At 40.3% G+C, this 20,868-nt stretch overlaps 1 protein-coding gene across 3 annotated transcripts; it reads right to left on the bottom strand.

Moving 5' to 3' along the window:
* Positions 1–669: 669 nt before the first annotated feature.
* NBR1 (NBR1 autophagy cargo receptor) lies at positions 670–20,427 on the bottom strand. 3 transcript variants are annotated; one of them, XM_050911664.1, is made up of 21 exons: positions 20,294–20,427; positions 17,868–17,930; positions 16,533–16,551; positions 16,125–16,147; positions 15,071–15,289; positions 14,430–14,504; positions 13,068–13,285; positions 11,802–11,966; positions 11,103–11,309; positions 9,650–9,809; positions 8,851–9,138; positions 8,259–8,411; positions 7,709–7,784; positions 7,276–7,386; positions 6,616–6,804; positions 6,358–6,492; positions 5,381–5,744; positions 4,983–5,077; positions 4,342–4,420; positions 3,465–3,570; positions 670–3,081 (listed from the first exon to the last, which is right to left on the bottom strand). In XM_050911664.1, the coding sequence occupies exons 1-21, from the start codon at positions 20,393–20,395 to the stop codon at positions 2,905–2,907; spliced, it is 3,024 nt and encodes a 1,007-aa protein (XP_050767621.1). In that variant the 5' UTR covers positions 20,396–20,427; the 3' UTR covers positions 670–2,904. The 3 variants fall into 3 exon arrangements, with proteins under 3 accessions (XP_050767621.1, XP_050767624.1, XP_050767623.1); XM_050911667.1 differs by having other exon boundaries at positions 670–3,078; positions 20,294–20,423; XM_050911666.1 differs by having other exon boundaries at positions 14,430–14,501; positions 20,294–20,423.
* Between the last annotated feature and the right edge of the window lie 441 nt (positions 20,428–20,868).

Here is a 20,868-nt window from a genome sequence, read left to right as displayed (position 1 = left end):
TCTCAGTTAATGTTTACTAGCTTTTCAGAAACAAGCAGCGAGGAGGAGTGGCAGCCTTTTCACAGAACTGGGACAACCAACCACGAAAGCTGGGGAAGTCATGAGCGGGTATCAGAGAGACCTAGCGAAAGGCGCAGTGTGCGCAGAACTTTAACCCCTTCACGTACTCAGGCAGTCTTTCAGGGTCACCATAATCCCTACCGCCCCCCGCCTCACGCGCCAGCACCGCTGGGGAGAGTCCCGAGGTCTGCAAGAGGGAGCAGAAGGCAGAGGCAGCAACTAACGCGAGCTTCGAGGAGCACCGCCGGCGCAAGGCGCACCGCCGGCTCCCGCAGGCCCGGCTCGACCCCGCCGGTCGCGGCGTGCTTCTCCGGGCCCCGCCCCTCGCGCCCCCGCCCGCCCCGCAGCCGCCCCGGTCGGGCGCTGCCGGGCGCCGCCGCCCGCCCCTGCTTACCGGGCGCCCACCGCGGGCGGCAGCCGAGGCCAGCGAAGCGGAACCGAAAGCGCCGCGGGGCGGCACCGCTGCGGCCCGGGGCACGTGCTCCCCGCGGGGGCGGGGGCGGCCCTGGCGTCGCCGCCGGAAGGCCGCGGCCCGGGCCGCCCACGGCCGCCGCCGGGCGCTCCTGCCGGGGCTGCCGCGCCGCCCGCACAGAGCCCGAGGGACAGCCGGAGGGATAAAGAGCTTTATTGTGGGGACGGAGGAAGAGGCGGTCCTCCCCGCTCATCACAGCTGACTTTAAAGTGCTCACCCTAGATCAGATACAGAGGTCATATCTGCGCTATAGAATATATTATAAATTATACCATGCATCCATTAACAAAATATACAAAGCCAACAGAAATAGACCTATCTTAAGCCTGAGCATACATCATCTAAACCCTAGTAAAAGGTAACCTAAAGAAAACAGCATTTCACACTTCACATTTCAATCTGCAATGAAGTGTTCCTCCTCAAACGTTTTAGTGTCTTGTTAATTTATAGAACACATTAACATTCTAAGTATGAAGGTACACACAGAAAGAACATGCGTCCTGCTGGGCATTCCAGATCAAAGCAGATAACCACACTACACCTAAAAATTTCACCAGCTACTGCACTTCATCCATGTCCTTTCCTCCTCCTCATTCTAGAGTAGGCATAAGCCAAAAGGTACTCAAAACAGGATGCGTAAGTTCAGGTGGGAAAAAACAGTGGTTTCAAGTCGCAGAAGGATCTTTGTCTGGTCCACAGCAGACAGCTGTACTGGTGTACAGAGAGATGGAAAACACTGCAAAATAGTTCTACTGTATTTGAAAATAAACATTTAAGAGCATATCTTCCACAATCTATAAAAATAGGTTTAAAACAAAAATGGTATGATACATTTTTCTTCTTCAGTTATTTTAATGGTATCTTATCTCTAAGGGTATTATGTCTTTTAAAAAGTTACTACTACTGATCACCTGGTCAGCCACAATACTGATACTGCTTCAGCTCCATTGTGACAAAACAGGAACACCTTAGTTTGAAGCAGCAGTAATATCAAATATTTTAGGATGAAAGGTCTCTTACTGCAGCAAGGAAAAAAGTTTGCTTGAAAGTAAGAACGTAGCTAACACTGCTGTCACCTTCAGAGGGACTGGACTCTGAAAAGTTATCTATGGATACACCACTGCATAGCAGTGTATGTTGCTCATTTCTCGTGATTCTTCAGAATCAAATCTCTCTCAGCACATGTAGAAGGGAATTCTTAGATTTCCAAATTAAATATGGGCATCTAAAGCAAAATCCCATGAAAAAAATGAATCCTACAGATGTGCCTATGGAAACACAGGAGCAGCTAGAACCATCACAGGAGACAGTACACTTAAAGCTGCTTAAGTTAATGCATTTTTCAAACTATAATGTAAGTCACACAATCCCTACCTCAAGCACTCTTCCCATTCCTAAACATTACCAGAATTTGTACTCCAATTCAAGTCTGGGTTTCTACACATTCTTCAATTCTTCTATGTGGTATTAACAGAATAAGAGGTTTGCACTATACTGAAAAAAGACAGTGGTCAAGTTTTTAACATTTTCACAAAAAGCCTGTAAAGATCCTTAGAAAGGCATTTCCTACCCTTACACTCATTTTTAACAAAATATTTTATGTAGGCTATATTTTCCTGTTAGAGATATGTTTTGCACTACCATTACTAGAGCTGGTTCAATTGCTGCTGGTAAATTCACTCTCCTGCTTCACTCTGCTACAAGAAACAATGACTTTCCTGGTATTCATCAGTTTAACAGTTGTTACACTTTCAGACTTTTAAAAGTTGTTTGATGGTTCAAGATGGCTTTCATGTATGAGCAACCTTTTTCTTCTAAGAATCATTTGTAAGGTTTAAGTCTGTTACACTACTATCATGCATTGGACAAATCAATTACTAAATCATACCAGAAGAAACAACTTGCTAGTTGTGGGCATCTCTTGTAAATTAGGCAAGCCTACATTTTACAGCAGCATTTTACATTGGTTCCTATTCCAAAGCTTGTTAAAAGTCAACAAAACAAGTCTCCAGCTGCCTAAAAAAAAAAAAATAAAAATCTTACACACAATAAAAGGGAAGTTCTCATCTGGGTGGAAGTTTAAGTAATTCTACAGGATTCCCTGATAAAAGGATTCAGTATGAAATTAGAGACTTAAAGACTCATTTAACTATGAGGTCCAAATAACAGTTGAAATTCTGGTCTCCAATTCATAAGATGCTGTGACAAGCACTGTTTGACATTTCCATGAGAAAAGAGTCAAAAGCTCAAAGAAAAGCCAAAGTTTTAGTCACACCTCCAAACAGAAAGCAGCTGAGGAGCGGCCTGCTACTGTTGCAGTGTTTAATGAGAGTTTACGCAAAGACGAGGATTCCTCCCTCCACGAGGAAGGTTCAGCATCTGCTGCTGTACCAGTCACTGTTACTGATCTGAAGCAATTCAGTTACCACTTGAACCATATTATTGTTGTGTTTCTTCAGCAGTCGCAGGTTTAACTGCCTGTCACAGAATCCCATCTCACACAGACTAGATAGAAGAGTAGCAGTGTGCTCTTCTGTAGCTGCAGGCTGCTGAAAACAAAAGATAGTAAGATAAGCTATAAAAAGATGATTTATTTTTGCTATTTGAAGCAGTATCCTGCATTATACTGGAACATAATTAAGGCACAGGGGCCCTTTTGTCCACAATTAAGCTGTTTATATTCACTTTCACTGTTCACTTACAAAGGTGAATTACTACTGTCACATGACTAAGAGACACGCTTCTATCCCCATTATATGGATTTCCCTATCTGCTGGTGCAGTAGCATACTTCAAAGGGATGCCATCAAGCCTAACATTTTACTGTTGCATGAAGTCCTGTATAGGATATTGATACAGTTATAAAACATACACCTATAATTTTAAGGTTGGCATTCTATGAAACTCACATAGCACACAGGAAAGACATTTACCTGTTCTATAATGGGTGGTCCAGCAAATAATGCTTTGTAGGCAGAAGCAGCAACTGACAAAGCTCCTTTAACTAGTTCTCCTGCAATGCTGCTTCCTTGAGGGTATCTGCAGAGAAGTCAGGTATTACTTTATGGTCAGTAAAGCCAAGTGTTTGTTTCATGTGAAACGCAAGTGTCTCCCTGTTGATGTGCCAACTGAGATTTAATTCTTGTTGGAGAGGACAACCTATGACCCAAAGGAATCATTGTTGTTCGGGAACTGAGCTATGCAGGAAGCTCATTCTTTCTTTCTTGATACCTTCTATTAAATTGTGGTTTTCTGCTAAAGTACATTAGTTTGCTTTCCATAACATGACCTTTTGTAAAGAATTAAGTATTCTCATCCAGAAGAGTACATCTATACATGAAAGCTGTGCACTGTGACACATCCATTCAGGCCAGCGTAACTTCCGTTTGTTTTCCATCAATTCTTAAGTCACTTAATATTCAGCTCAATGTTTTGTCTTATTCCTCCAGTCTCAGTATCTTAAGATGCTTAACTTTGTAGCTAACTTATAAAATCCCTATTTTAAGAATCCTGAGATTTTCCAGGGGAAAAAAAAAAAAAAAAAAAAATCACAGATTTTAGAAGCTTGAGCTCTTCATACACTTTTGCTTGCCAATTCTGCATCCTTCACATTTGTGTCTAAGTAGAAACCAAGATCTTATGAAAACACAGCATTATATAATTCAGCATATGTTTCCTTTAAGGAGAGAGGCCTTTCTCCAAAATATGGACTACATGAAATCTGTAAGCCAGTGCTTTTTCCTAGGTGCCTAATTTAGCAGTTCTCAGTTTAAAACAGTATTTGTGAAGTCACAGCTTCAGCTTCATTACCTTGGGTATTCTGAGCACTTCTGCTTACTAGTTAGAAATCCAGAAGATCCTGGTCCATGACTGTCTTCGCCACTGGGTTCTACAAGAGGAAGAAAAAAATATCATATCAACGTGTCCAGTTAATGAGAAGCTGAAGAGATGTCACATGTACATAAAGGAGGGGGATTCAGTCTAAAGTTAATACTTTCAAGTTTATTTATCCAGACACAAACTAGCTATACAGGATTCTCACTGCAGTCAAAACACTCAAAAGAATTTCAGAGTCAGTTGGCTGATTAGTCAGTGGGTGTTTACTTTAACAGGAGATGAACGGCTGTCTAAGCTCCCAGTGACTGTAACAACAACTTAAATACATAGCTCATTAATTTCAGAGCGATGTAATTTTCCAGATGTCTACAAATACTTCTGAGTACCCTCCTACCATTTCTAATGAATAGATGCTCTTAACTGATCTATAAAGCTAATTATTTCTTTATTCAAATCTTCTATATCGTAAAATTTCAACACCCAGAGGAAAAAAACCAATCGTTACTTGGTAGATTTCTGCTCTCCTCAAGAATAACAAGACATCAAATCCAATACTAGGCATAAGGAATAGGCAATAACAATAGGATGCACCCTTCATTAAGTACTCTCAATACCTTCTCTTATTTGATTATGAAGAGTGGAAGAGAGATTCTCTGAAGCTGGTATGTTTGGTTCTTGGAAGATATGATTCTGAAGAGATGCAAGATTCCTGAGAACGTAAGGCAAAAAAATTACTTTTACTACTTTCATTCCACATGTACACATGTAGGTAAGTCAAGATCAACAGACAAAAGAAAAAGCTTCACATGCTCCCTTCTTTCCCTCTCTTGCACTCACCTAATGAATGAGTACAGGCTTTATAAAAAGTTGCAGGATTTAGGACATTCACTCCAGTATGTGACAAAACTTGCGTTGCAACAATTTCTGTTTGGACACTGAACTTAAGCACAATACCCTGCAGACTCTACAGCAACACTAACATAATCATTTTGTTCTTGTCCAAGAAGCATACCTTTGCATTCGGGGTAAGGTGTCCACAATCTCTGGGGTTAGTGGTACTACAGCCAGTGTTTGTGAAGTTGTCAAAATATCACTGACACTGTGGATCTGTGGCTGGCTTCCCCCTTCTGGATTCTCTGCTCCTGTTTCAGGTTCTCCTGTCTTTTCCAAACTGGGCTGAGAAAGAGCTGAACTATACATAGACTCCCCTAAAGGACGGCTAGTGTCAAAGCACTCAGGGAGAATAATGATATAATCCTCTGAGGAAGCAGAGGAGCCTTGACTTTGAACATCATCTCTATCATCATCTTCCTCTTCATCAGAATTGCCAGTATCACTACAGGGGCTCGCTCTCTCATCAGCCAGTGGAAGGTCCCCTAACAGGGAAAAAAAAAGTACTAACAATTGTCCATTTTGTACGGATAACAGCAAAGGCAGTATTGTCCCAGATACGAGAGGCAAGTATTCAGAAGCAACTGCAAACCTTCGCTGCTGATATTAATGGTATAATTTTCTTTGTCTATTGGGGGGGGAAGGGTGGGGGGTAGTGTGAAAGAGTAATAGATCTTACTGTTAAGCCTATGCAGATATGTTGCTGATATATATATGCTGCTTATAACAAAAACAGGAATAAGCGCTACACTGAGAACTTAAACAGTAGTTTTCAGCTCCTAAATCACATGCATCAAAAACAGTTCAAAGCACTGACTTCAAGCTACATGTACAAAATACAGAAGCACCAGCCACGCTTAACATATGAGCACTTATTTGAACACCCAATTGGAAGCTTTATGTCTCAATTTCACTTTTTAAAGCAGCTGTTAAACTAGCTGTTTGTTCAGAGTACTGACACCAATTTTCTGACATAATAATGATTCTCTTGATCTAATGAGGATCAATTTCCTAGAACAGTGTCAGATCTTTTTACACCTGATTTTTTTTGTAGCCCGTATTACAGCTTTATCTTAAGCTCAAACCTATTTTACTTACCACAGTCATTTCCTGTCATTGCCTCTGACTGATGAATCTTTGCTTCCTTTTTGGAAGTGGAATTAGTTTTTATCCTAGGAGATTCTTCATTTATCATATTGCAACTGAAGGTGTCTTGCAATGTTTGTAAAGAGTCTAATAAAACAATCAGGAAAAACAATTAAAGCAGTATCGCCACCTGCAGTGCAGGGTAACTTGAGGCCAATGTGTGACCGCAAAAAAGTAAAGCCACAGAAGCCAGCTAAAGACAGTACTTACTCTGGAGGATCTTCTTTTTTTGTGGAGGCTTATGGTCGGGCGCAGCATCCAGGGTTAGAGAGCGAATTACAGTTTCACAGACAAACTGAGTCCCACTCATATCTTCCTCCCCTTCCTCCTGACTCAATGGATGTTCAGCTTTCACTTTCACTATGCAAGTATCTGCAGGAAAGCAGGCTTCCGCCATTCCTTTGAAAGAGAAACATAAGATTATTTTAACACCACCACAAGGAAATGTAAGAATTTTTTAGGCTAGCCAAGGCTAATATTGACTCTATGTGTTAACTCTTTTTAAAAATTGAAAGATTTTGGAATTCAGTTCAAGTTGAATGCAAAAAGTGATTGAGAAGTATGGGGGCCACACCTGGAGTGTTTGAGTATAATCTAGTCTATAAAGGGTAAATTGTTAATTCTCCCAACAATTCTAGTGGTTGGACAAATCAAGAGAAGCATTTGTATTTCTGAATTCTACATATATTATGCTCCAGACATACATATGTTATGCATCAGACTACAGGTTTGAGCCAAACAACTGTTTGCTTTTCCACAGAAGGGAAAGATAGGAGTTAGAATTCTTTTTAGACATCAAGTCTGCTGACTGCACAGAAATGACAATATCCTCCTCCCCTCACCCCCAAGCTCCCCACAACTACTGCTTACCAGACACTGGTTTAAATCCACTCCCCTCATTCTCCTCCTCTATCTGACCTAAACCAGGTTTCTCCAGCAAGGGGCTATCGTGTGGCAGAGGGGACATGCATGGAGTCATGTCTGAAAAACAAAGGTAGCAAAGATAATTGGCACTAAGAGAGTAGGAACCTCTTCAAGCTTTTTAACCTTTTAAGAAGTTATCCTTTTTTAAGAGATATTCTTCCAAGACTGAAGAAACCCAGTTATCTTACAAGATAATTTGGTGAAATAAACAACTAGCTCTGCATTACACTAGCACTGGTTGAGCAAAGAAAACGGCAGCCACCTTCAATGTCTGGAATCTTACGGTCTCGGGGATGTGAAGCTGAAAAGAAGCCAAGACTGAAAAATACAAAAGGATAGCTGTCTGTGCTAGAGACAGCACAGAATATGAGAACCTTACCAACAGGAGTATTGTGTGGCACTCGCTCCAATTCCTGCACAATATTAATGTCCAACAGCTCAAAGGACAGCAAATCCTACAGAAAGAAACACCACAGAGTTTTCATCAGCAAACTCTGAAATGGAATCCTATGCTGCACTTCCAGCATCAGATCCCATGAACTTACAAATAACTCTACTCTACTTTGTTAGTTAGTCGGCATGATCTCAGACAGAGGGCAGTTTTCCCATGACATGCATTCACATCATAGAATATGGTACACAAATTAGGGCAGCAAGAGGCTAAGTACTCCCTTGTTAGGGGCCAGAGAAAGACCCAACTCTGTGACTCTTTTTTGAGAATCTTAGTCCGTCTTGCACATACCTTCCACATAGTGACAGTCCCCGATACCAATTCAAGAAAACAGTTCTGCTACATAAAATGCAATACACTCTTCCTGAAAATACAGTGGCTATTTTAGAGCTCAGAAGCTTTTTATTCTTATGGATGTCTATGTACCTAGATATCAAACCCAGGGTGGTTTCTCTCTACCTGAATGTTAGCACTTTACCTGTGCAGTGAGGAGATCAACAGATGGGATATAAAATTCTCTCTCACTTGGCAGATTTTTGATCTTTAAAGGAATAGTTGGCAGAGGTATTTCAGCCTGCTCCATGATTTCACCCATCAGTTGAGCACCTGCTTCTGTCTTTAAGGAAGCATCCTGCAAAAGCAAAAAAATAATGCTCCTTAGGCAGGCAGCAAATAAAACAATTACATGAAACGTAAAGCCTGAATTTTGTGTATAAGAACACAAGTAACTTGAAAGACATTTAATTCAACTCATTTTAGAGCCAAAAGGACAAGATCTAACACAAAGAAATCCTGCAGTGTTTCAGTTCAATCAAAGAACTAGACAAATAGCTGCAACAGACTGATAACTAATCTCATGCCTGTCAAAAAGAATGACCATTTTAGAACTTACAAGTGCAATAAAAGTTGTGTTTCTTTTCGATTAAAAATAAAAGTTAGAAGCAAAGAACTAAAAGAATCCCCTGGAAGTCAATACAGTTAGGGACACTACATCACTGCACCAAACAATATACATTGCTCCTTCTACTAGGCAATTCAAAACTGACCCAAATATCGGATGAGTTACTTGCCTGTTTGGTGCTGGAAGCTTTATCCTTCTGACAGGAGTCAGAATCCTTCCAATTGCTTTCTAGATAGTCAGTAGTTGGGGAGGGATCCACAACAATACTGCACCAGATCCTGGGCCCAAACTGTTCCCCTCTGTGCGACAGTCTCCAGTGAGAGGTGTAAGTTCCTTCTATATTAGGAGCTACAAACTCAACTGAAACAGTTCCTACTTGTCCCGATAGAAGGGATGGCACTAACACATCTTTTTTTTCAGAAGACGCCAAGGTCAGATTTCCCCACATAAGTTTCAGCTGAAATATACAACAAAAAAAGCAAAAGTTAACTTCACAAGCTTCTCTGCAAACTGTGGGCAGTAAGGAGCACTTAAAGTTCCTCTGCTGAAAGGCGTCATAGATACTAGGCATGGACAAGAGAAGCTGCTAGTAAACATTCTCACATTAGTCACTATCACTACAAAGTAAGAAGATACCCCACGTTTCAACATGAATGCAGTCACTCACAGAAGAAAGGCTTTTTGAAGTCAGAAAAGCAACACACCTGCTGTAAACAAGGTTGAACTGTAACATCATAACAGCACTGGAAGATAGTTCAGTGATGTTAATCTTGATTGTTTTCCTCCCATAGTCTGCAGTTGTAAAGAGTAGCTAGACACCTTATCGCCCCAGAATTCCCAGCCTGTGAATTAACAGGCCAAATGAAATCCTAAACAGGTTCTGACAGAGAATTCAGATTCCTAATGCATACAAATATTATCTCCTAGAACTATTTTAGTGTGTAAAAGTAATAGCAAAGACAAGATACCTTTGTGTCTGAGCTCCATTCCACATTGCCAGTATTTTTCATTCGCCAGTGTTTGATAAACTTTGTTCCTGGTTGCAAGTGAGTCCCATCTGGCAAATTCTCATCCACAAATACCGCACTTAGTGTTGGGACAATTGCTTGGAAGGGTTGACTAGGACTCCTGGGATTGGGGGGAGGAAACAAACAAACAAAAAAGAATACACCAAAAAACCCACCAAAACTGAGGAAGTCGTTCAGCTGCTATTTCACTGGCTAAAAATGCAGGGGACGATTTAATTTGTTTTCTTCTATCTCTAGAAGTGTTTCAAAATTCTAACGTCTTAGCTACTGTTTTCATCTTAAGTCTAAACACCACATAGCAGTCTTTTTTCCTTAAGCAAAGGAAAGGAAAAACACATCAAAACAAGATTTGCTTATCTGGAAGAATATTATAATTACAGAACTCAGGTTTAACAGAGAAAAGTTCACTGTTCTTCACTTGATCTGATTTAGTCTGACAGCACTTCAGGCTATGCTATTCTGTTAAAGAATTAAGTCATTATCTTTATGATGTTGAATCAAAAAGATTGTGCTATAGTCTAAGCGCTAGTGTCTTATTTGGCCTTACAAGCAACATTTTTCAGCAAGATACCACAGTTTTTGCCTGAAAGGGGCTCAAAAATAGATTTAATCCAAAGCTTTACTGTTAATTTGGGCACACTAAGAGGACCGGTGAAGCAGCTCATATGCATGCCAACTTTAAAAGATCTAAAAGAAAGAATTTGGACCTAAATTAGCATTGGTTTTGTTCCTGTAATACTCCTGTTCAGCAAAAAAAGATGCAAAGATACCTATTTCAAGCTCCCCACAAATGTAACTGATTAATGTTAATTTGACTTTTAAATGCCCTAAATGGAAGGGATGAATTAAAGAAACTAGAACTATACAAGTTTTACACCTGTACATTCATAAAACCAAAAGGAATGGAAAATGCAAAGTGGTTGCCTGCAAAGGCTGCTGTCTAATAAGCCTCAGCATAAGATCACATAAAAAGGAAAAAAAAAAAAAAAAGCACTGAACATAAGCACACAGAATGTACTTGACTTTACGCAGAGACACTTAATATAACAGGAAGATAGACTGTTTTAAAACTGGCAGTAACGTTAATCTACGCTGTATGGGCATGCATGCGTATATACGTAATCCTAGGCATTCCCCTTCCTCCTAAACCTATATAAATCTGTAAGTTTCTGGTAATAACCATCAGTTGCTTTTCTTCTTCTACTCTCCTCCCAAGTAAAAACAGTAAAAACACTCCACCTTGCAAATTCCATTTAGACAAAATTCTCACAGGGTCCAATGACAAATGATACTTTAAATGAGCAATTTCATAACGTTCCTCCTGTTACTTTAACTTGGTCTCATCACAAAAGGTCAGACAGCACAACTAAGAAATGCTAACAACATCTCTTACAGGAAGGTGTTAGGTTGGAGACTCTCAGATTTCAGAGTGGGTGAGCCACTACTTTCCAATACATGGACGGAGTTCCACAGATGAATTTTCCTGTGCAATTTTAGCTGCTTTTTGAGCTCTCGGACCTCTGCCTTTCGCTGTTTCTTCTCTGCTCGTAGTCTTTGCTTTTCTGCCTTCAGAAATCTTTTGTCCATCTGTTTCTGGAGCCTGCAGAGAGAATAAGCCACCTTGTTACAATACATTAAATTGATTAGAATTTAGCTTTGGCCAACACAGTCTTAGTCTCAAAGGGAACACTTCAGGAAATGTCTCATGCTTCTAGACTGGATACCAGATGATTTTAAAAGAACATCTTCATAGTTGCTTGTGAAGATATTTTGAATGGCCTCAGCGAAAGAGCAAACTTAAAGGCAGATTACAGTATGCTCAAAGAAAAAGCAAGCTCTCAGTTTGCGACCCACCTATAACACAAAATTCTGTCTTTTCTACTTTGTTATTAAAAATGCTGTAAGATTTGTGACTTCGGCCATTTATAAGTATATAGCTATTTTTAGCTACTTGCAATAAAAGTTTGAGTACCATTTCCATTTCTTGTTATCTCTAAATCTAAAATAAAAGCTGAATATCAACCCCAATACAAGTGTTTCCACTTTGCTATCAGGATAATCTTGTCAGGTACTGACAGGTGCCACCATTTACCTAACTTGCTCCAGAGTAGCTGGCAGGCGAGGTGAAAACTCTGCAAGGCTGTAATTCTCAGCAATACATAGTACAGGTCTCCGCAGCTTTAACAAGACATGATTAGGATCATGTGCATATGTTCCTGCTTCACACTGTTCACAGATATTGTAGGCTGGACAAATGCTGCAAAGCATAAAAGTCAGAAGGTTACCAAGACACAGACAAAGAATTAATGCACTAGAAAAAGACACTGAAGGATAATTAATCCTTACATTTCTGCAGAGAAACAACTCTGTATCATGCTACTATTATAAGCTGTGCCTGAGTGAAACAGAAGCTGGTTCTCTCACTTATACATCAATATTTGGAGCCATCTGGAATATCTAGATCAGTATCTCTCTTCTTGGCAAAACTGCAACACAGTTCCCACCTCCCTCTTGAATATACATGGAAAAAACCTGATGCTTCCTTTAGCACAAGTGACTAACAATTGTTTCTATAAAGGATAAAACATTATACTGAAATCCAATGCCAGAAACAGCATCATACTTATGAAAATACAGAGGACAAGCCAACTGAAGTATTCAGGGATGCAAAGCAGATTGGTCCTGCAGGAACAGGACTGGTAAAAAACAGACTGTCATCTCCTGCTAGCAAGAAAAATAAACATCCAAAGAAAAACCCCTGTTGGCATTCCATTCACTGCTGCTGCCTAGTCCTAAAATACTTACTTTTACAGCAATTGCCTCATTCAAATAAAAACCTCACTTTTGACACCTCACTTAAGACCTTCATAAAAACCTATTTCATATTATTAAACTGACAACAGTGAGATCATTTAAAAAAAAAAAAAAGCATGACCTGCCTTAGTCTCATTGACTGTCAGAACTAAATAAAAGACTAAAGGACTGGTGGTTGTAAGTTTTGCTTTTTTGTTTAGTTGACTGAACTGAATGAAACATTTTCCTTTACAATTACTGCATGTTATATGCAAAAAAGCTAAAGAGCGTTTGAGAATATAGCAAGTGTTATAAAGTTCTCTTGCTTTGTTTTAACAGTTACACTTTCTCAAAATAGTATTAATCTTGCTCTTACACAGATAAGGTCTAGTCACCACAGCAGAGAACATAAGCTGTTTGTGAGACACATACTAGACATTCTGAAATGTACAGCATGCTGCAGATTAGAAATCTAGAAGTCTACGACACCAAGATAGTTTCTCAGACTCATTCACACGCCCTACGTGTTAGGTTTCCCACACTCCCATCTCTCATCATATTCTACCTGCACTGGTAGCGAACTCCAACAATTCGGGCCTGGCAGCTGCAGCAGGAGATCAGCCAGTCACACTGCTTGCCATTCCCTGATTGGCTCTCTGAAGTTGGAGGTGCTGCTGTAATAGAGCTCTCAGAAAAATCTGGAGGCTGATTGTGATGAACAAGCTTCTCATACAGCTTCTGCTCCAGCTTCTCAACAGTTTCCTTAACTACTTGTTCCCTGAACTGGAAAAAAATTGAAGTAGTCATGGATGAGACCCACCTATACAGCTTCAAAAGTTGGACTACATTGTCCCTAGTCTCCCAATCCATGTCATAAAGCAGTTCAGAATCTACTTCCCATCCCCCCAGCACATTCCAGATGAAATTAAACAAGTATCACATTCCTCAAAGAGGATTTGTGTTTTAGAAAATACCAGCCCATAGCTTTAACAAGGCAAATTAAAAATCATACACTCATGCTTACAGTATTAAGGTTCTTCTTCCATAACCTTGCACGAAGGGAAGGAAACTAATCTCTGAGACAATTAACAGAACTCCAAACAAACCCCTCTGGAGTCTCTATCATTAAGTCCTGATTTTGTCCACCAGGGGTGTTTTAAATACAACCATTAAGTTCCCCTATCTTCAGTTTGTATAAAGAGGTGGCAAAGGAAGGGAGACTCTAGGAAAAAAAGCTTACAGATAAATGCATATACTATTGTACACTGTACCTTTTTGTTTCAAGAACTCAGTAGCTAATTAATTCTTAGCATTCTTATCTAACTGCTTCTCAATGATGTTTACTGGCTGTTCAAAACAAGTTCACACCCACATCTTATTAACCTATAGGTTATACTCAATGGTCTCCTGAAAGTATTTTCTTAAACTGAACGATCAAGAAAAGCAAGGTCATCAAATGCTATGCTTCAAATCTCAGGAAACTAAGTATTACCCTACTGAAACTGGTCAAACGAGAGTCTCCCAACAGCAACACCGTATCTCATGCTCTCTCTCATGATGAGTGCCCTGAAGTTCCTACGACTATCTGGAGTGCAACAAGGATTCTATCATGGGAGCTACTTAAAACTACACTCAAACCAATCAAGTGCATAAACCAAACAATCCACTTTTCACAAGAAGTGGCATGTATCAAACTTTTTTTAAGGTAATACCTACACTGTACAGTCATAGTTAGACATCTAGTTTCCATTTATCACCACAAAAGCAAAGTGATTAGATGCCTAAATGCCCTTTAAGATCCTGGTCACAAGTACTGAGAGCAAGTGCGATCAGATGTATAGAGTTAGGCATCACAGGTATCTCTTCTACCCACAGCCTCTTATGTATTCCTTCAAGAATACTAAAATTCAGAAGAAAATGCACTTACTGTTTCCAAGTAGCTAGTAAACCATTCTGGAGGATTTTCATTTGTTCTTCCTGTTCTAGTGTGATTTAACTTCTGCTGAGGAAAAAACCCAAAACAAACAAAAAAACACACCACAAAAATAAGTCACAAACCTTAAATATGCAAAGCTGCGAAAAACCTCAATACAGCAAATTAACCACTTTCAAATAGCTCTCCCCTCAAGAGTCTTTACAAAAAAAAGATTTCAAGTTCTTCAGAAAACCGTGGAAAAGGAACACAAGGAAGCCACTGACATTTGCCTGAAAGATTTCTGCCTTATTAGCATTTGAGTGTAATTATACATCAAAGCCAAAGAAATCAACTCAACCAGAAGTTACTAGATGGCAATCAGGGCTTCAGGAGACCACCTGCTTTGTTTATCAAAATACTTAAGAATGGTCAACATGAAAGAATCTGTATTTCTAAATGCAGCATCAAAATATCCTCTTGAAGACATTCAAACAATTTTGCGAGCTTCAATGGGTGCAGGTAGCTGAAAATGAAGACCAACTTCTGAACTCAGAGCTTTCATGTATGAGTAAAGATGACGATCAGCCTATAAAGTGAATTACACTTATTAATTCTTTGTTTTAATGAACATATAATCCAGCTCTGCATCCTACCTGAATTGTCAGCTCCTTTTCATTTTTTAAGTCTTCCTCTAACCCCTGAGCTAGCATGGAATAGCGCAAAAGAGGTTTCTTCTCATCTTTAAGAAGTGCCAACTTTTCTGTCACTTTTTTTTCATGTAGTTGCAAAGAACAAGAATACGAAGTTTCTTTCAGAGAAGAGTTTTCTTCATACACGTTCATCTGAAGTTGATTTCCTTGTTTAACTGCAATCTAAACAAACATTACATACAGACACCATATTTACTCCACTTACAAACAACATACAAAATCCTGTAAAAATACAGTACTACACTACACTGGAGAGGTTGGAGAAAGACTAACACATACAAAAAGAAAAATTGAGTGAAATGCTGATATTCTGTTCTGCCTTTCTTACAGGTTACCAATATGCGTATTTAAAAGTTTATTATAAGCAAAAGGATAATTATGCAGCTACTCTGCAGGAATTTTTTAATCTACAATACAGCTGTTCATACGGGCCAGTAAACAATAGAGATTCTGTCCAGGAACTTACAGTAAATTTCAATTTATGATTATTTTCAAATTATTATCAGATTTGAAATTCAGACCATGAGCAAAAAGTTCTGAAAGCATTAATATTGTACAACTGAAATTTAAAGGAATGCAATTCTTATTTTGTCTAAGTAAAATTAACTGCTTATAAAGTAACTAAGCATTGATACTAATTAAAGTTTTAACATTGTACTCTCTGGCAATAGAGTCTACGTGGCAAGATTTTTAAGGGATCTCATTATAGCCCAGTATCTCCAAACATGGGATTAAAGTGTTTGAGAAAGCCAGTCATTTAACTAATGAATTGGTGGCTCAGGGCCCTGAATCACAACTGCCTATTCAACTAATTTATACAAATCAAGATTAGCCTGGATGGAAAAAATTGTAGCAAAACATTCAAGCTAGCGTCCAATGCTAGAAAACTGAGCTATTCCGATTTCCATGGGCCAAGTAATGCTGTTTTTGTCTCGGCTACACCAATTTTAATTGGAGAAGGATGAATATATTGAAAAAAGTCAGAGAGAGCACTTACCTTCAGAGCTTCTTCATACTCCTCTAAAGAAAAAGGGAAAGAAATGTGAATTTTCCCCGTCTCAAACAACAGATGTAAGTTTAGCACACAGTATTTAGAGACCTTTACATCAAGGAGTGTCTCCCATACCTTCTGTAAGTTCTTTTAAAATAGTGCTACTGAAAGAAGTTGCATATATGGCAACAAGCAAACATGTTCTCACAGCCTAGAGACTTAACATCCCATTAATTTAGTCATTTCCAATTTCTTCCTATGGATCAAACCCTCTTTCCTTTAGGAAGAATTTGATGCCCAATTATACATAAAATCCAAAAATCGACAAGCAAGCATTCTCAATTGCTTCTCCAAAAACATGAACAACAGTTGGGGTCTGTTTACTGATTTCACTTCAGTAAAGTAGCAGCTCACCTTTGCTATTCACGGAGACCTGCAAAGAGAAATAACAGTGAGTAATAGCCACCGATATATTTTTGTGATTCTCTTAAAATTAACATGCTTTCAGAATAAATGTACTTTTATTCAGTTTCCAAAATACCACTCCTTCAGATATTTGTTATTGCTGCCATGTTTAATCATTAATCAATGTTGTGGTGTTCTGGAGTAGACCATGTTCTTTATTAGATTTGCACAATAAGCAAGGTCTCTGGCACCTACTAGCATCCAAAACAAGCTTGGTCTCATCTACTGGAAGTGGTGCCGGTACCACTGGGTTCACGACAAAAGTACACAGAGGTCGGACCCAGTTGCTTTTAATGCCCAACAAAAGAACAGTTAAGTGTTTCACGATTTAGATACAAGCCAAGCCCATCTTCTACAGGTGCTCATTTATCAATTTTGCACATAGGAGTTACTAATACAAGAAGCTATTTAATCACTACAGTATTGCATGATTCTGAACAATGTTTACTCTATTCGTATTTGAAAAAGATCTTTAACAGATGCATCTATAGATTTATATAGATACAGGCTGGAAAATAAAGGGAGAATCTTTCCCTGAAATGTTGCTGGAAGCATCCTGACACTTCCCCTTAGGGGAAAAAAAAAGTAAAAACAAAGATGGGATCTCTGCAATTTAGTAGAGCTACAAACCAAGTAGTGGAACACAGAGCTTGCAAAAGTTACATTCTGTTTGAGAGCTACATTCTACTCTAAATCTCTAGATAAACAGAAAGAATATGAGAGGGTGAGGTTATGCCAAGCAGGAAGTTACTCAACAAGGACAACTAGAAGTAACCAATTTGTTTTCTGAGTCAGTAATCTGCTTGGAGATTATAGCATTTGCATAAAACAAGCAGAGGATTTGAGTACACCAGATCACTGAGGTAAACATATGCTAATGACAGGGGACCTACTTTTTCAGAGGAAGGAGTGTAGACTGAAGAGACAGGGCTTTACCATGGCTGCAAACACAAATGGTTACAACTACCTTATTGTAGTCCCTCAACAGAAGCATCCCTCCCTCAGAGCACATAGAACCCCTGGCTGTTTCTATGAGGCGGGAAAAAGAAAGGCAGTAGCTTCTAAAAAAATATTTTAAAATAAGTGTGCTACATTAAGAGTGAAACCACAAGACTAATGGCTGTTTTCTTCTCAAAGAAGGAAAAAAAAAAAAAAAAAAATCACCTCTGATCTGCATAATAGACACTCCTGAAGGACCCACTACAAATTATCAAGAGGCAGAAAGGTTCACACCAGTCATATTTTGGTAGACCTGTTGGGAGGGTGGGGTGGCGGGTATTTTACCTCATCATTATCCTCATCAATGTATTTGATCTGAATGTTGTCCAGGTCAAATGAAACTTTAACCTGTAAGGAAAAAAGAACACAAAACCACAATGAGACAGGACTACAGATGTTTTCAGTTAATCATGATTATTAATAGGGAAAAATGTTTTAACCCTTCCACCCCTCCCATCAGTTTCTCAGTTGAAATAAACACTGTTTTACAAAATCCATTCTTCTGGAGTTGAACAACTCTCCCCAGTGCCTTGCCTCCAACCTTTACTAACTTTCTATAATGAAAACAAAAAATTCATTTCTTTCATGTTTCACCTTCCCTAGTTAATGTTTAGCCCAAAATAAATAATAATAACCTTTCCATTAGTAAGAGGACTAGCTCAGGGTTAACGAACTCAGTCATGGTAAACACTGCAATATACAAAGGCTAAAGCCAACAATCACAGAATGCTAACTTTTACATTAAAAAGCACCAGGAAGACAGCTCACACAGGTGATCAGCCTTTTTTCCACAAACCTATTTGTGCTTTGGGAAACTAGGATTAATTAAAGTACTAAAAAGAGCAAAGTATCTCATTCTACTACTCACTGGCTGATGCACTGTACATCTGAACATATAAATCCATTATAGAGATCAGAATTAGGAGAATACAGCTGAGCAGCTATTTTGTATTTTGCATTAACAGGGCAGAATGAACAGCCTCAAATGAACCATAAATAAAGGCGGTTGTTTCCCTATGTTGCATAACAGTCTTTGAGGCTCATGTGCATTTTTGTATCATTTACATACACAAGCTGTATTCTTCTCAACAGAAACTCTCTCTGAAAAACTGATGTATCTGAGACACATTCTGCTAGCCTGGACCTAACAGAAGAACACTAGCAGCCTTAGAAGACAGCAGCTGGTTGGGACTTACATTCTGCAATGAATGTGCTACAGGCAGGTTCTTCCAGTGATATATCCCAAGTTAATTTTGAGACTGCAGCGAGAGAACCAATTCAGCTTGTCAAGAAGAAACTGTGGTCTCTATCTACATTGTCTAGTACCACAGATTGTTCCCCTAAAACTCAAGCTAGAACCAGAGATCAGGTTACCCCTTATAAACACCACACATTTAATAACACATTAAAACATAGGAAAGACACAGTTTAACTGATACTACCTTGAAACAGCGATTCACACAACATAGTGCAGAGACACCCAGTGGTACTACCTTGGTTAGAGAAACATCGTAATAGAACACCACACCTTCAACAAACACACCCTCACTCTCAGACTGCTTAAGATTAAGGGCAACACCATGCTTACATAGCGATCTGCTTCCAGCTTTGATGCAAGTAGGATTCTGACTAGTTCAGACATTCCCGCAGGGTCTACTTGCCACCAAGTATTTTAAGCCTGAACTAGTGCCTCTTCTAAAAGACTGAAATACAATGAGTGAAGATGATGCAGTTCAAACTTTGAATTTGAGTAGTTCACAATGCAAGAACCTCCTACAAGGTACAGTAGAATATGTTAGCTAAAAAAAAAAGAACTGAAAGAGAGAAAATAAAATACTAGCAAGATCTCTTAAGATGCAGCTTTGAGAGTAAGCTAAAAAAACCAACCAGAACAGTTGCTATAGAATTTAAAAAAAAAAAAAAAAAATCACTGCAGCTTCATAACCAAGGGAATCCTTACTACACAATTTCAACCTCAGCCAATACACGAATTTTCACTAAATAGCACTGGAAATAAACATCCAAACAAAAACTCTTCAATATACCAAGTGCATGACATACAGACCTTCATAAGCTACTGTCTATGCATGCATGGCCCACTAACAAAAACAGTTATATCCAAACTAGCACACACAAGGCACCAGGAAGCAAGAAATAAAAAATGCATTAGTGACTCTACCCTAGAGAGCAAAGGTAAATCTTCAGAAAAACGTTCTATAAGCAACAGAAGAGTGTTACTTCACCGTATCTACTTCAAGGAGTAAAAGAATGGGAGATAAGAGGAACAGACTGTACTTTATAGGGGTACAGTGCCAAAACCAAGTATCCATAACTGTGGAAAAGAGCAAAGCACACAGCTAAGGCCACCTGCTCACACAGAAAAACAAGCGACCCATAAGAAGCTTTATCCAAAACAGGCTTTTCACACCACTCTAAGTATATAACAGGAGTAAAAGTTACTGTTAACGCCAAAAGGAAAACTTAGACCGCAGCAGAATAAAACACCAGTTCTAACAGCCTGTGAAACGGGGGACACGGCTTAGGAAGCCGAGAGAAAAGATGCTGGGCCCTCGGAGAGGCGCTTACACTCCCAGCGCCTCAGCGAGACGGCTCCCCACGGCTGCGACACCGCGGCTACGGCAGCGCTACCCCGCGGCGGGCCCTCCGCTCTGCCTCCCGTGGCGAGGCGGGACGGGACGGGCAGCGCTCACCATGGCCTCCACATCCGCCCACGTCGTGTGCGCCGAGTCTGACACCAGGAAACTTTGGGTCTCCCCACGGCAGGTGACGCGGAGGTTCACCTGCGGCTCCATGCCGCGCTCCTGAGGAGGCAAGAGAAGCCCTTACAGGCGGCCCGACGATCCTAACATGGCGGACCGAACGCGGCCAGCCCCACGCCCTCCGCGCGATACTATTGGCGGTCCCGCCTGCCACTCGTCCTCCTCGCTGCCCTGGTTGGCCGGCGGGGGCGGGGCGAGACACTGTGGAACCACAACAATAAACAGAGCCGGGGAGCGCGCAAGCAGGGGGCAGGGCGGGGCGGGGCGCGGCGCGCCGCCAGCAGACACGCACTTCCGAGGCTGCGCCGCAGCTCCCACAACGCGCCGCGCCAGCCCCTGCGCACTCCGATGAAATACGTGAGGCGGGATCACGCGGCCGCGGCAGAGCCAATCAGCCATGCCCTTCCCTGCACCGCCCCGCCGTGGCAGGAGCGGGAGTGTCACGTGACGGGAAGGAGCTAATAAGAGGACGCTTCTCGTCCCACGTGCTGTGGCCTAGGTGTAGG

This window comes from Gymnogyps californianus, chromosome 28, assembly GCF_018139145.2.
Source record: "Gymnogyps californianus isolate 813 chromosome 28, ASM1813914v2, whole genome shotgun sequence".
In the NCBI taxonomy this organism is placed as follows: domain Eukaryota; kingdom Metazoa; phylum Chordata; class Aves; order Accipitriformes; family Cathartidae; genus Gymnogyps; species Gymnogyps californianus.
Note: the sequence above shows the minus strand (reverse complement) of the source record. Positions and strands in the feature narration are given on the sequence as shown.

Coding starts and splice junctions, on each gene's coding strand:
- NBR1 (XM_050911664.1), bottom strand. CDS start 20,395: ATGGAGCCGCAGGTGAACCTCCGCGTCACCTGCCGTGGGGAGACCCAA. Junction 9,139..9,649: donor AATGGAGCTCAGACACAAAG/GTATCTTGTCTT, acceptor TGTATATTTCAG/CTGAAACTTATGTGGGGAAA. Junction 4,421..4,982: donor TCATAATCAAATAAGAGAAG/GTATTGAGAGTA, acceptor TTCCTCTTGTAG/AACCCAGTGGCGAAGACAGT.